The sequence below is a fragment of the Vulpes lagopus genome, chromosome 7 (genome assembly GCF_018345385.1).
Source record: "Vulpes lagopus strain Blue_001 chromosome 7, ASM1834538v1, whole genome shotgun sequence".
In the NCBI taxonomy this organism is placed as follows: Eukaryota; Metazoa; Chordata; class Mammalia; order Carnivora; family Canidae; genus Vulpes; species Vulpes lagopus.
Genome location: NC_054830.1, coordinates 58,812,795 through 58,828,262, shown reverse-complemented (window position 1 = coordinate 58,828,262; position 15,468 = coordinate 58,812,795). Strand labels below are relative to the sequence as shown.

The 15,468-nt window shown below is 68.6% G+C and overlaps 1 protein-coding gene across 1 annotated transcript; it reads right to left on the bottom strand.

Annotated features, from left to right (window-relative positions):
* Positions 1–418: 418 nt before the first annotated feature.
* Positions 419–15,264, bottom strand: TRAF1 (TNF receptor associated factor 1). Its single transcript, XM_041762430.1, has 7 exons — positions 14,796–15,264; positions 12,629–12,713; positions 6,893–6,958; positions 6,533–6,763; positions 4,396–4,573; positions 2,547–2,695; positions 419–646 (listed from the first exon to the last, which is right to left on the bottom strand). The coding sequence occupies exons 1-7, from the start codon at positions 14,933–14,935 to the stop codon at positions 428–430; spliced, it is 1,068 nt and encodes a 355-aa protein (XP_041618364.1). The 5' UTR covers positions 14,936–15,264; the 3' UTR covers positions 419–427.
* Positions 15,265–15,468: the final 204 nt, after the last annotated feature.

Below are 15,468 nucleotides of genomic sequence, written 5' to 3'. Positions count from 1 at the left end.
GGCCCCAGGAGCCGAGCACGGGGGGTCGGGGAGGGCCCTGCGGAATCGGCCGCGGCCTCCCGGGTGGGAGGACAGGTGCGGGCCGCAGCGGAGGCAGGCCGGGGTCTCCCCGCAGGGCCGGCAGCGCCGGGAGGTGTCAGCAGCTGCACCCGGCGCGGCCCAGGGCCCTCCCGCTGCGGCGGCCTGGCCGACTCCTCGGGCGCCCTCAGGATCGCAGTCGCTTTCTCTGGTTTCACGCGTGTTTGGAAGGAAGCTGTGCTCAGGGGCTCCCCGTCCCTCGGGCTGCAGGGCTCGCGGCGGTGCGGCAGGCTCAGCGAGAGGCGCCCCCGGCGCCCACCCGCCCGGACCTCCGGGGCGGCCCGCTCCCGTCTTGCCGTCCGGCCCGCCGCGGTGCCCTGGGGTCCTGGGCAGGGCCCCCGCCTGCGCCCTACGCGTTGGTCTCCACGATGCACTTGAGGAACATGGTGTCATCCTTCACGTAGGCGTGCTTGGGCGACTGCAGCCGGCTGAGGGGGAAGAAGAGCGGGCAGCCGCTGGCCACGTTGGTCTCGCTCTGCGGCCGCTGGAAGGACGCGGAGCTCAGGTCGGGCCGGAAGGCGTCGATGGCGTGCTCGCGGTTGTTCTGGTCCAGCAGCATGAAGGTGACCTGGCGGCGGGGGCGGAGGGGTCAGGCCGTGCCCCGGGGACAACACCGTGCCGCCCCTGCCCCGCGCGGACGCGGAGTCCAAGACGCAAGGTCGGGAGCACGCTGGGCCAGGCAAGGCCCCCGGGGCGGGAGCGCGGTCCCGAGCCGCGGTGGGGGCTGCCCTGGGAGTAGGGGTGGGGGCTTTGAGCCAGGGGCACGGGAATCCCGAGCCACCATCACTCTGGGGCTCAGGATGGGGTCACGCGGCGACGAGGGGGCCCCACCCACACCCCCGGTGCCCCTTCTGCCTCTGGACCGTGAGGCCGCTCCTGGGACAAGGCACGGGGACAAGGACAGGCGGGCCTTCCACCCAGGGGGTCAGTCGATGCCCTGAGCCCGCACGCGGACCCCAGACACAGGTCGTCCCGCGCCACACGAACCCCTTCCCTGGCTCGTGTCACTAAACTCCGGCTGCCGACCACGGGGGTCCTCTCCCAGCTGTCGCGCTTCGCGAGGCTCGGAAGGTGACGGGAACCGAGACGCTCCGGCCTCGCCTCTCACTGTAGTGAGACCCTGCGGCAGGCACTTTAAGACCCGGGGACTCCTATCCCGACCCCTGTGGCAGCTCCCCCCTGCCCCCTTACTCCCCCCCCCCGCCTGGTTCTGGAGCACCCCCTTCCTTCCCCACTCACAGTGCGGGGAACGCCTCACCCCGGCTCCTCTCCTGTCCTTCTAAATAGGTTTTTCTAAAGAAGATCTTATTTACTTATTCCTGAGATACACAGAGAGGGGCAGAGACCGAGGCAGAGGGAGAAGCAGGCTCCCTGCGGGGAGCCCGATGCGGGACTCGATCCCGGGACCCCGGGGTCATGCCCTGAGCTGGAGGCAGACTCTCACCGCCGAGCCCCCCAGATGCCCCTTCTAAATATTTTTAAATACACTTTGTAACTTGGAGCAGTTCTGGGTCACGGCACGCGTGGATGGAAGCTGCAGCGATTCCCCGCGCGGCCTCCCCGCACCTGGAGCCGCCCTGACACGGTGCAGCCGCCCAACGTCTGGGGCCCACTCCGGCCTCCCCCGGGGCCGTGCACTCCCTCTCTGGGCTGGAGGACCCCCGATGACGCCGGCCCAGGGGCGCGGTACAGAGGCGGGTCGCTGCCCTACACTCCTGAGCGCTGCCCGAACTCACCCTCGAGCCTGATCTTTCACCGGCTCCACAGCCGCACCTGCCCACGAATGGCCCACGGCTGGGATCCCGCAGCCCGTCCGCGCCCCGTCAGGCTGGCCCCTTCACCCCTTCACGCAGGATCGCCTTTACGGGTCCTCTGGGCCCGACGGGGCCGCGCCGTGTGAACGCCCTGCCGCCAGCACCCGCCCCCCCCCCCCATGGCACCGTGGCCACCTGCACGTCGGGCAGCTACCGCGACGCTGCCGGGAACACCTGTGTGCCGCCTCCGAAAACCAAAGTTTTTGACTCATCGGGCTCATCGGCCACCTCCCAGGGCGTGCGGTGAGGTCGTGCGGGAGCGCGTTTCACGGGGTATGAAACCGCCAGACGGGCTTCCGAGTTGCGTCCCGCCCAGCCGCGATGGAGGGTTCTGGTGGCTCCCCGTCCCCGCCTGCACCTGCTGCGGCCAGCGTCCCGGGCTGACAGGCCTGCCCTGCCCTGGGCTCCTTCCGGTTGAGAACGCCGCCACTTGAGGCTGGCCCCACGGCACCTCCTCCAGGAAGTACTCCGTATTCACCCCATGGGGGTCGGGGCTCCAGGCCGTCGGGGGCGCCGGGCCAGCACTTTAGCCCCCCAGTCCCTGACAGCCCCGGGCGCGAGGGGTGCGCTCAGGCTCTGGCTTTATACGAGGTGAAACTGAAAATGCAGATGGGACCAGGACCCAGGCTCCCCGCCCCCCTGCCCAGCCCGTACCTTGTTCCGAAAAGGCCAGGGCAGCAGAGCGTCGTACTCCCCTCTCATGATCACGATGAAGAGCGACAGGTGGGTCCTCTTCCCCGTCCCGTCCCCATTCAGGTAGAGCCGCAGGCACAGCTTGTAGCCGTACTTGGCCGTGTAGAAAGCTGAGGGGCGGAGGGCTCGGTCAGCACGGGCAGGCCCACGGGCAGTGGCTCCAAACTGAGGCGCCCCACTCCAAACTAGCGCGGCGAGGAGCACCCGGCTCCGGGAGGTGACCTCGCCCAGCCGTCGCCTAGCCGTTGCTCAGCCGTCACCCAGACAGCCACCGGAGGTGACAGGCGTGACCCCCGAGGACTGGATGCTGAAGCTGCGGGCCCTGGCACCACGCTTCTGATTTTGCCCACCCACGTTTTGCAGAGGGAGGCCCAGCCCCATGGCCAGACCCACCGGGCGCTCGCGGCAGAGCCAGAAGCAGGGGCCGGGCCCACCTCACGGCACCGACTTCATTCCCACCCTAGGTCAGGTGCTCAGTCCCCGGACGCTGGGGAGCCTGGGGCAGCTCCCGGGTCTGGCCGCCACCCCGGGTGAGCGCCCCAGGGGATGAATCATCCCTAATGATCACCCAGAGGGGCCTGGGCTCTCCGTGGGCAGCAGAAGGGGCCGTCGGAGGGTGCGCGCCTGTGGCTGTCACCGCCAAGGCCCTCGGGGCCGGGGAGCAGGCGGGAAGAGGTGCAGGAAGAACAGGAAGGCAGAGACGGGGCGGCTCCTGAGGCAGCGGCTGGCTTGGGGAGCGCCCGCGTTAACCCGGCCTGGGGGTCACGGGTGGGTCCGAGGAGCTGATGACCGGGAAGGTGTGGAGCCGGGCCCCGTGCCAGGTCGCTCACACCCGCCTGCAAAATCCTCCACCTGTCTCAGATGCGCATGCGCAGGGTGACAGTGAGAGTGTTGTGCAAATACACTCGCTGTCACGTAGATGGAGCCCCCTGATTAGCAGAAGCTTCTCCTGGGGCGCTCAGCGGTCGAGCACCTGCCTTCGCTCAGGTCGTGATCCCGGGGTCCGGGGGTCGAGCCCGTGTCGGGCGCCCTGCTCAGCGGGGCGTCTGCTTCTCCCTCTCCCTCTGCCCCTGCTCGTGCTCACTGCCTCTCAAATAAATAAATAAAGTCCTTAAAAAAAATAAACCCAAGGGACTCCCGGGTGGCTCAGCAGTGGAGCGCCTGCCTCGGCTCAGGACGTGACCCCAGGGTCCTGGGATCGAGTCCCACATCGGGCTCCCTGCAGGGAGCCTGCCTCTCCCTCTGCCTGTGTCTCTGCCTCTCTCTGTGTCTCTCATGAATAAATAAAATCGTTAAAAAAAACCCCAAGAACAAAGTAAGAGAAACATCTGCTGAGTGTTCTCCGCGGGCGCGGCGCCGGGTGAGGAAGCACCTGCGAGCTGCTCCCCGCCTACGACGCCGTTCGGCTTCCTCTGCGCTGGCCTCGCTCCCCAGCCCTGCGGACGGGGTCCTGCGCTGGCCCTGCGGCACGTCCCCGCGCCCCTCACGCTCTGGGCTCGGGCACCCTCTCCGTCGCGGCCGGGAGCCCCGTGAGGTCAGTAACAACCTCATGCCACCTGGCGGAAGCGGGCGCTAGGGACTCGAGGGGGGCCCGCGTTACTCTCCCCGCCCCGGACTCCGTGTGGCCGGGGGGCCTGCCTGCCTGCGCCCCGGGTTTAGGTAGCCCCGCTGGACCCCGCGCGGCGGTCACCGGCTGGCTGCCATCCCTGCTTGCTTCCGGGAAGCCTGCCCCCCGCACCCCTGCACCCCGACACCACCCTGACCCCCACCCCCATCCCCGCGGGTCTGCACCTGTGGGAGCAGCGGGTACCTGGTGAGAAGAGGCTGACGGTCCTGCCGCAGGCAGACTCGTGGCAGCGCCTGGTGACGTTGGTGATCTTCCACAGGAACGTGCCGTCGAAGGAGGCCTCTTCCGTGAGGCGCAGGCTCTGCTCCAGCTTGCCCAGGGCCTGGTCTTTCTGGGCCAGCGTCTGCTGCAGCTCTGCCACCTGCACCAAGGAAGCCCAGTCACCAGGGAGCCGGGGGCTCAGGGGGAGGGGTGGCACGTGGTGGGCTCCAGGGGGTGCACAGACGGGGGGGTACATGGAGGGGATGGGCGACAGGGGGCGTGGGCAGGGATGGGGGAGCACAGATGGGGGGACATGGAGGGGATGGGGGACACGGGGCATGGGCGGGGACGAGGGCATGGGACAGGCATGGGGGGACACTGGGGGATACAGCACAGACGGGGGGACATGGAGGGGATAGGGAGGGGGTAACAGGGTAACGTGGGGCACAGGGGGTGGGAGGGCACAAGGTGGGCACGGGGGCTGCGGACAGCCTCCCCCAGGCACACGTAGCGGCCTTGTGCTGTCCCCCGGCCTCCGTCCCCCCTCCGTCCTCCGCGGCCCCCACCCTACCCCACGGCCCACACAGCCTGTCCCCTGGGAGCCTCCCCTCTCCACCCCGGGGGCTGCAGGGGCTCCCCCGACGAGGGCCAGCGGGGCTCACTGCTCAGGTACCAGAGCCAGGAAGGTTCTGGATGCACCCAACACACGGCTGCTGCCCTGGGGGGCCCACTGCGACCTGAGGCAATGGTCACGTAGACAAATGCTCGAACCGGGGCCGCTTCTCTGCCAGGTGCCCCCACTGACATTTGAGAAAAACACGGACTTGTTCTCGGGGAAGGCAGGAATGGAAGTGAGCGTCCTGAAAGGAAACCGAACCCCTAATTCTCGGGCTGGGCAAGCCGGAGTCCTGAGAGGGGACGTGACCCATCCAGGCCTGCACAGCAAGGCCGTGGAGAGCTGGAACTAAATCCAGGCCTGAGCCTTCGTGAGACACCGATGGAACGTTGCTGGACAGGAGAAAAGGGGAAAACAGGAGCACTCTTGGCACGGAAACTGGTTATATCACAAGTATGAGCTCTGGAGCACGGGAGGGCACAGCCCTCTGGTCAGAGGGGTCATGTCGGGGACTTGGGGTGGGACCACCGAGGCCGCTGAGCTTCAAGGAGGAAGTCCTCGGGACTGCTGGTCTCTGAAGGCCTGTGCAGGGCCTAGGGGGCAGGTTTGTGCAGGGGGCCTGCAGCGCAGGGCCAGGAACAAGGCACCGACTACACCGAGGGGCCGATTTTAGTTTAGTATAAGGAAGAACTTTCTCATAGTGAAAAGCGCCCAGCGGCAGAGAGATGTGCTCAGGAGGGGAGCAGCCTGTCCCCGTAGAGATTCAGGCAAGGGATTGAAGCGCACGGGCTGCGGGGTTGGCCCTGGCCCTGCCTGCGAGTCAGCGCCCCTCCTAGGGGGTCCTGGGACCCAGGAGAGGGCCTGTTTGTATGGCAGGGCGGGTGGTGGTGGGGTCGGAGAGGAGCCTGTCTGGTTGGGGAGGACGCTGTGGGGAGGCTGCCTGTGCTCCGGACACCAGCCGGTTGGTGGGGCCTCTGAACCCACTGGGCACGGCCTTGACCTGGGCTGCGGGGTCCCTAAGCCCACCAGGCAGGGCCTAAGCTGGGCCGCGGGGTCTCTAAGCCCACTGGGTAGGGCCTGAGCTGGGCCGCGGGGTCTCTAAGCCCACTGGGTAGGGCCTGAGCTGGGCCGCGGGGTCTCTAAGCCCACCGGGTAGGGCCTGAGCTGGGCCGCGGGGTCTCTAAGCCCACCGGGCAGGGCCTGAGCTGGGCCGCGGGGTCTCTAAGCCCACCGGGCAGGGCCTGAGCTGGGCCGCGGGGTCTGTAAGCCCACCGGGCAGGGCCTGAGCTGGGCCGTGGGGTTCCTAAACCCACCGGGCAGGGCCTGAGCTGGGCCGCGGGGTTCCTAAGCCCACCGGGCAGGGCCTGAGCTGGGCCGCGGGGTTTGTAAGCCCACTGGGTAGGGCCTAAGCTGGGCCGCAGGGTCTCTAAGCCCACCGGGCAGGGCCTGAGCCGGGCCGCGGACCCCCGAGCCCACTGGGCAGGGCCTGGGCTCCCAGCTCACCTGCTGTTCCAGGCTCAGGATGTGCTCGCGGTCCAGCTGGCTCTGGTGGATGGAGGCAGCCAGGGCCAGGTGGGAGGCCTCCACCTCCTTGTTGAGGACGGCCACGATGTTCTCGAACACGCGCAGCTTCTCCTGCAGCTCAGCCAGGGGCTTCTCCTTTGTGAGGCGCTGCAGGGTGTGCGTCCGGCTGGGGTGGGGCGCTGCAGCCACCCGGTAGCACGTCCACGGCCGCTGCAGCCGGTCGACAGTTCCTCTCCACCTGGGCGCCCCCGTGCAGTGGGCCTCACGGGTCGACCAGCCTGGGGTTGGGGACACCCGAGCCCATCCGAGCCCACCCCGAGTGGGACGCCCCAAGCCTACCTTGTAGGGGCAGCCCACTCCAGCAAACGGGCAGCCGACCTCAGCCTCAGTCACCTCAGGCGGGTCCTGGAAGCGACAGGTGTGTCACCACATGTTAAGGGGTCCCAGCGGCCACCCGGCTCTCCCGCAAAGCCCAGGACCCAGCAGGGTGCCAGCGGGTGGCCCTGAGGAGGCACATGCTGTTCCGTCCGCCGGGGACTCCTTCAAACCCCGACCCAGGCCTCTGCTGCCGTCCTGCTGGCAGCACTGCCCCCTTCTGTCAGGACTGGTCCACCCAGCTTGACAGTCGTCCCCACTGCTCTGGGCACCTGTGAGGGTCACAGTAGCATTTCCAGCATGGGGGGCAGTGACCACTGCGGGGGTGACGCTGGGTACATGCTGGCTGCTTGAGTGAGCACCTCCCCTCTCCTGTAGTCCGGGCCTCTCCCCGTCTCCCCCTCCCGCAACCCCAGGGCCTGTCCCTGTCTCCCCCCTTCCTGCAGCCCGGGGCCTGTCCCCATCCCCCCCTTCCTGCAGCCCCAGGGCCTGTCCCCATCTACCCCCTCCCCCTGCCCTGGGCTTCAAGCACAGCCTGTCCCCAACGAGGCACAGGACCCAGACGTCCTGCTGAGGCGGGGGCGGGGGTGGCCTTGGCGGAACTGGGATGGGAGTTGCAGCCTCTCCCAGGAGGTGGGGGGCTTGGGGACGGTGGGGTCCCCGCGACTGGCGTGGCCCTGGGCCCTGGGGGCCCAACCAGGGTGTGCTCTTGCCCAAAGTGGGAGTCGAACGAGGGATAAGGAGGCGGGAGCGGGGCACCGAGGGCTGGGAGTGCGTAGACCCTGCGGGTGGAGGGCTGGGGCGCGTGGTTGGGGCGCTGGGCCCCGCTGCTGCGGTCTCTGTGGGGCAGGCCCAGAGCCCAGGACAGCGCTGCCCGGGGGACTGGGGATGAGCAGGGGGGTGGTGGCCGGTCCCACGGACTTGGAGACGCTCCGGGGGCCTAGGCAGCCAGCCAGGCAGCTCCAGGCCCCCTCGGGGCAGCACACGCTCCTGGGGGAGCCGCGGGGCACGGGGGACGCTGCCTGTAGGAGCGCCAGGCCCGTTCCAGTCACTTGACATGCAAACTGTTGGGTCCTAGGAGACTTACTAACCTCACCCTGCCTCAGTTTCCTTATCTGCAAAATGGGGATGAGGATGACACTGCCCTGTCCCCACGCAGGTCATCTGCTGGGACTCCCACCCCCGAACATGACTGTGTTTGGAGGCAGGGTCTTCACGGAGGTAAAGAGGTCAGAGTGACGGCAGGATGACACACCGCCGGGGAGGGCAGCGTCTACACACGGGGCCCGGGTCGGACAGACCCGCCTCCCTCAGTCCCCAGGGCCGCGAGAACGGGCGCTGTGTGGCTGAGGCCGCGCGGCCTGCGGGCTTCTGCGCGGGGAGTGCAGCCGCGGGGGCCCCGGGCGGCCGTGGGGCCGGTGTGCACGGCGTGGGGAGCACGGCCCGCGGCCTCTGCGCTGGGCGCCCGGCAGGCTGCTCCTGCTGCCCTCGGGTCTGCTGCTTCCCCTCCTCCCCGGGCTGGCGCACACTGACTCTCATTTAATCCCTGCATCTCGCCCTCTTTTAAAACAAGACTTAATAAATCTGCTTGAGAGAGAGGGCGCGGGCGGGGGGGGGGACAGCGCGGGGAGGATCCTGAAGCGGACCCCTCGCGGAGCGTACAGCCCCACGTGGGGCTCGATCCAGGACCCGAGGTCATGACCCCAGCTGGAATCAGGGGTCGCAGGCTCCCCCGCGGAGCCACCCGGGCGCCGCCCGCACCTGGCCCGGTAAGACCCTTTGGGCCTGGGCTTCCTCGGGCAGGTGGGGGCATCCTGAAGGTGCGCGTGTACCTGGGCCGCGGCGCCTGGCGTGTGTCCCCACAGGGTCCCCGCAGGACCTCGGGAGGCGGGCGGGCCGGACCAGCTTCCTGTCCGTCCGGGGAAGCCCGGGCCGTGGCGGCCGTGAGCTCACGTGGGCCTGAGGCGCGGAGCCCCGGGCTGGGCCTCTGTCCAGTTAGAGCCCTGCTGGCCCTGCTGCCCCCCGACCCCCAGCACCGCGGCCGCGGCCCTCACGCCCCGGAGGAGGCTGCGGCTGAGCCTCGGCTTCTGCCTCAGTGGGGAGCCGAAGGCCGGGGCGGCTCAGGGCAGCGCCGGGGAAGGCAGCGGCCGAGTCCATGGCCCGGGTCCTCCCGCCCAAGGGGAGTCCTCGCCTTAACCAGAGGTGGCCCCCCCGAAAGGGTGGGGACGAGGTGCAGGCGGGGAACCGGCTGGGGCCGCGGAGGGCGGATGGGCGCCCGTCCGGGCCTGGTGCGTGTCTCGAGCCGCAAGCGTCCCCACGCGAGCCCCCCCCCCCGCCCCACCGCCTGCAAGAAATGAGGTTCACAGTGGAATTGCCTCTGAGGAGGAAACAGAAAGATCCCGGCCCGCGGGCACGCTGCTCCTCCTGGCTGCGCCCCAGGGGCCCGTGGGCCGCCCCCGCTGCTCCCCGCCCTTTGCGGTGGCGCCGCAGGTGCGTCGGGAGCCCCCAGGGCGCTGCGGCCTCTGAGCGGGTGAGCGCCACGAGGTGTGGGGCACAGGGACCTGCCACTGCCCGCAGGAGAGGGCCGGCCACGCGGCGGCTCTGGGGCTCGGCACCCCGGGGTGCAGGCCGGGCCCTTCATGTGGGCGGGGGCCGGTGGGGTGCACCTGCCTGCGTGGCCCGGCCTCCTCCCTGCTGCTGCCTGTTGCCTCTTTGGCAGCTTCTGCTCCCGCGTCCTGCGGGAGGCCCGGCCTGGGTCCTGGTCCACACCCGTCTTGCCCTTTCCCGTGTTCCCGTCGCACTTGGTGGAGTCCACACGGCCTGCGTGACCCAAACCCGCGTCGGACACTTGGGGTCACCCGAGGTGCCCGCAGCCTGGAGGCAGGGGTCACGACCCAGGTTTGCCTCCCGCTGTGATGGGACCTTGGTCCACGCGCACCTGCTCCCCGGGCCTCAGTATGTCACCTGCAAACTGGGAGACGTGGGCTATCGCCCCACCCGTGACACCGCGCGTCACAGGGCCGTGAAGCTACCGAGGCAACTGGCGAGGCCAGAAGGGCCCGGGGTCATCCGCAGGCATCACGCTTCCAGGGACACCGGTACACGGGGCGCACGGCTGTCGCCAACGAGGGAGACTGGGACGGGGCCCAGAGGAACACGGGCGGCGTCCTTCCACGGAGGCAGGCCTGCTTCGAGGGGCGGCGGGCGGCGGCCGACGGAAACACGGAGGGAAACACACGTGGGCGCCGTACAAACTGGACACGGAGCGAGAGTCAGGGGCGCCCTGGGCGGAGGAGGTCACAGGCCCGTGGCCCAGCGTAAGTCACAGCATCACGTGCCAGCTGCGGGCTTCTGCAGGGCCGTCCGAGGCCAGAGAGTGGGAGAAGCCGTCCTCTCCCCAGGCTCGCCGGGACACAGACCTGAACGCCTTTCCCAGACACCCGCTGTTCCTTATTTCGCTGTCCCATCCTTGGGCAGGTTGGGGTGGGCTGTGGCGGGTCGTGGCAGGCTGTGACAGGTGGTGGCAGGTGGTGGTGGGCGGTGGCAGGCCGTGGCAGGCCGTGGCAGGCCGTGGAGGACCGGAACCGGGCCGCCAACCAGGTCGCAGTGACCCTTTAACCTCTGGGCCTTGCGTTAGCGCCGAGCCCACGGCTGGAGCACTTGTGGGACAGACACTAGGCCGATGCGGTCAGAGGACGAGGACCCCCTAAGAAGCACCTGGCCTGGGTGCTGTTCACAGGCTGGGCGCCGGGTTACCTCGGCCGGTCCCTGGCCACCCCGCACCCCATTTCCCAGGCTCTCCTGCACCCACAGACTTCAGAACGACCACGTACGCAGAGCATTGACTTCTCATCCGCGACTTTCCTTTGGTCAAAGCCCCCAAGTTCCCTTCGGGGTCAGGAGGCAGAGAAGCTTCTGGTCTTCCCAGTCTGTGGCTCTGTGCAGGTGGAGACCACCTGTGCGTGAGCCTCACCCCGGGCCAGGAAGCCGGGGCAGGAGGTCTGCAGCTGCCGGTGCCCCAGAGGCCCCCGTAGGCAGCACCCAGGCCCCCCGAAGCCCATCGGCGTCCATCATTCTCCCATCGGAGGCCCCTGGCATAAGGAGCAAGCGGCAGCCTGTGCCCTGCATGACCCCGGAGCCCCCAGAGCCCGCAGGGTGGGGGCGGCAGGAGGGGGCGGGTGCCAGGCTCCCCCCTTAGAGCACGGGTTCTGGTTTCACGTTCACAAGGATGAAGACTTAAAGCCACTGGATTACGGCATCGAAAGGTCTCTCACGTCTCAGACCGGAGATTCGTACGATGAACACGTATTGATTTTGTTAAAGAGGAAGAAACACGACAGAGTGGAAACGGTCCCGGAGCGCTGGAGCGGGCAGGGGCCCTGGGAGGTGGCGGCGGCCTCCCTGGGCAGGTGCTGACGCCTCCCGCTGGGCTCCCGGGCCCGAGACGCCTGCCGGCAGCCTGGGCCTCGCACGGGCTCTGACCTGGTGCAGGCCCGAGGGCTCCGCGGGCTCAGCCTTCCTCCCGTGGGGGCAGGGGACGGGCTGCTGAGATGCGGGTCCCTCTGCTCTCTGACGGGAAGGGACAGGAAGGCGCCAGGACTTGTGGCCTCCGGCTTCCACCTGGCCATCCACGGCGGTCACCTGGCCGGCGCGGGTCCCGGGGTGGCCCTGCAGCGCCCACCTGGCTCGTCACTTGGCGGCAGGAGCGCCATCTGGGCGCGGGCATCGGGCTCCGACGCTGGGCCGTGGTCTCGGGTGGGAGTGCGTGTGGGCTGCGGGCAGCAGGGGCTTCCCGCGGGTGACGGCGGCCGGAGGGGAGACCCCGGCAGAGACTCCCCGGCGGGTGCAGGGTCGTCCGCGGACCACTGCGGCCTCTCACTGCCTCGGCCCACGCACGTTTGTTCTTTTTTTTAATTGGAAGATTGACGTGCACATTGCGTTTTAAAAATTGTACCAAGTGAAGACTTTCTCATTAACCCCGTCACCTCCCGCCGCCACCATTCCATTTGCGTGGAGACGCAGTCCGGGGAGGACGGATCCTGGACAAGGGCTCCCTCTACGAACGGAAGGCGTCGGTCCTCCAAGAGTCTCACTGCGATTTCCTTGCTTGTCTCACTTGGTCACCGGCTGGCGGGAGCGGCCCGGCCCGGGTTGGCACGTGGGAGCTTCACGGGCCGCGGGTCCAGGGCCACACGCCCCGTCTGGACTCAGGGATCCGGAGCGTGCTCCCCCCGGGGGCTCACACCGCACGGCGGCTCTTGTTCCTACAAGCACAGCCCGGCCGAGGCTGGGGGGGGGGACCGCGGCCTCCCCGTGGGGGGGCGGGCGGGGGCAGGATGGCCGGCCAGGTCCCCAGGTGGCACCCGTCACCCACCCACCTGTGCCGGGGCGGCGCAAGCAGCCGAGCCCAACACGGAAACGACCGGCTCGGCACTGAGGACCAGAAGTCTGAACCGCATAAGGTCTTCATGTCACCAAATGCCACTCTTTTGAGTTGTTAAAACCAGTTAGAATATAAAAGCCATTAATTCTTCACCTGGCCCGCAGGCTGGGTGCACCGTGTCCTCCCCGGTGGGTCACCTTGCCGCCTAGGGACCCGCCCCGCCCCACCCTAGACTAGAGGCGGGAGCCTGCGGGGGCTTCAGGGTGCTCACCTCCGCACGCCCAGCGCCCTGCCCAGCGCCCTTCCCCGCCACGTACCTTCTCCTGCGACAGTGGGCTGCCCGGGCTTCCAGACTGCGGGTCGTCCCCCTGGCACTTTGGGCAGATCCGGTCCTCGCCGCTCCTGGGGACACGGGAACACACGCCGCCACGTTCACGGGCTGCCAGCGGGCCGCAGGCTCACCGCCCTGTGCCGGCTCCCCGGGGCCTGGCCGGCAGCCGCCTGACCTGGGGCGGCGGGGTGTCATCCCCGACTCACCCCCCCGTCCCCGCAAGGCTGTCGGGTTCAGACACCAGAGCGCGCTTGATCACAGGCGCAGCCCGACGCCCACCGGGCCGAGGACGTCCTACCCCGCTGACCTGCTTTCTGAAAACCCGAAGAACTCTGGATTCCCAAATACATGTGACCCAGGGCCTCGGGTAAGGGACTGTGGACACGTGGCTGCGTGTGCCCTCTCGGCCACTCTGCTTGGCCTGGGGTCTCGCATCTCCAGCGACTACAGGTGACCACAGGCCATTAGAGCAAGAAGGAGCCTCCGAGAGCAAGTGACCCAAGGCTCTTCACCAGGAGTGCGGGTCAGACTCTGAGCGGGTGACGCCGGGACCCACATGCTGTCAGAACGCTCTCAAGTGATGCCGACCCACGGGATGGCCACCTGTCGGCGGGAGCACCTGTCAGGGGAGCACTCGCCACAGGGAGCACCCGTCAGAGGGAGCCACATGTCAGAGGGAGCACCTATCGGTGGGAGCCACCCATCAGAGGGAGCATCCGTCAGAGGGAGCACCTGTTACAGGGAGCACCCATCACAGGGAGCCACCCATCAGAGGGAGCCCTTATGAAAGGGAGCATTTATCAGAGGGAGCACCCATCGGCAGAAGCACCCGTTTGCAGGAGCACCAGTCAGTGGGAGCACCCATCAGAGGGAGGCACATGTCAGAGGGAGCACCCGTCACAGGGAGCACCCACAAGAGGGAGCACTCGTCACAGGGAGCATCTGTCACAGCGAGCACCCATCAGAGGGAGCATCTGTCGGTGGGAACCACTGGTCAGGCCCATCTTAGATGGGAAGAAAGAAGGCCCCGGGGATGTTGGGTGGGCCCGGTGCAGACAGAGTCAGGAGCCGAGCTCTTCGGGCCTTAGGCCTGGATCCCCGACACCCCAGTCGGTGCCTGTCCCCGCCCGCCCCGTTTTGGAGGAATGGGGGGAGGCCAAGAGAGCCACCACGAGAGCCTGTGGTGAACCCCGAGCGACATACAGTCGGCCTTTGCTCCCGGCCTCCCCACCTGGCTTTCCCACAGCCACATCCTCCCCCCTCTGCACAGCCTCCCCCATCACAGCACTCGACCTTCTGGAGCCTTCCTGATTCCGTTTTCCCACCGTCTTACTCCGTAAAGCCCCCAGATGAAGCTCACGGTGGGGCCACGGGGCTTTAGCAGCACAGGTGGCAGGAACGTGACCCGGGCAGGCTGACCCAGCCTCTCCCCAGGCCGCGTCGTCCATCTAGGGCCACGGCAGTACAGGGCCACCCCTCCAGGCTCCTCCGAAGATCAAGGGGACAGTGCTTAGCACACAGTAGGTGCCTGATAGTTGCTCCAGACTGATGCTCGTATTACCGTCACCTCCCTGAGTCATGTGTCGCAAACACACGCACACACGTGCTTTTACATGTTCCATACGACACGCGCGGCGCACACTGCATCTTGGACGGACGTAGGGTGTATGTTCCGTATAAACAGGTGTTTGCGCACAGACGCACGCAACCTGACACGTTGTCGAGCAGTGGAGGGGTGTGGACCCCTGTCGGCGCATGCGGCTGGAGCCCCCTGGGGGGAGTCGCGGCAAACAGCACCGGGCGGCGCGTGGAAGGAGCCGCGCGCTGACCAGGGGGCCGCACCCGTTAGAGGAACTTGCCCGCAGCTGCCGTCGGGGGCACGAGGGCGGCGGAGGCGGCTCACAGCGAAAGACCCCGAGGCCCGAAGACGCCGGGCGCTGTGCCCCGGGCCGCAGGTCAGTAGACGGCCCCACGGGGCGCAGAGGCCCTCGGCACCCGGCCCCCGCTGCTGGGGCCCAACACCCTCCACGGCTGCCGTGCCCGCCGTCCTGTAGGGCCACGGCCGCAGGCGCCGACAGGTGAGGCCACCTGCCCCCGGCGCCCTCGGGGGCCCTGCCCTGGCCCCGGCCCCCCCTTGCTCCCTGGCCCCTCACCTCACGTTCTCGGGGAGACAGGCGGCACAGCGGAGGGCCCTGGGCTCTGCCGGCTCCTGGCAGGCGACGGGGGGGCACCCAAAGGGAAACTCGTTCTCGTCGGGCGCCGGGCGGGGGCTGCTGGCCGAGCCGGAGGCCATCCTGGGGCCGTGGGGACGGCAGCCCGGGCAGCGTGGGCCGAGCCGCGAGGCGCCTGTGTGCCGCGGGGTCTGGCGCCCGGTCCTCTTGCCGCCCGTGGCTCCACGTCACGGCTGAGTCACCGCGGGGACGGGGCAGGAATTACCCGCTGCGGTGCAAGAAATCCCCTGGGTGGTGGCAGGCGCTTCGGGAGGTCCGTCGTGCTTTCAAGTGAGGGAGAAGGAAAACAAGAGCGAGAGAAAAAGAACTGAGCCTCGGATTTTCAGGAACTGCAATCCGAGTTCCCGGCCGAGCACCTTGGCTGCCGGGAGGGCCCCCCTCCTCCCTGGGGACACAGCTGCGACTGGTCTGAGCCCGGGACCCCAGGAGAACTGTGGGGGAGCTCCCCGCGCGGAAATCCCCAGGGCTCGCAGGCAGGGCCCAGAGCGCATCTCAGGTGAAAGCCGCTTGGCCCACGCTCCCCGCCCCACGGCTCCCGGCTGCGCAGGCTCTAAGAAAACCCCCGACAGCCCTCCCCGGCCCTCCCCGGCCCTCC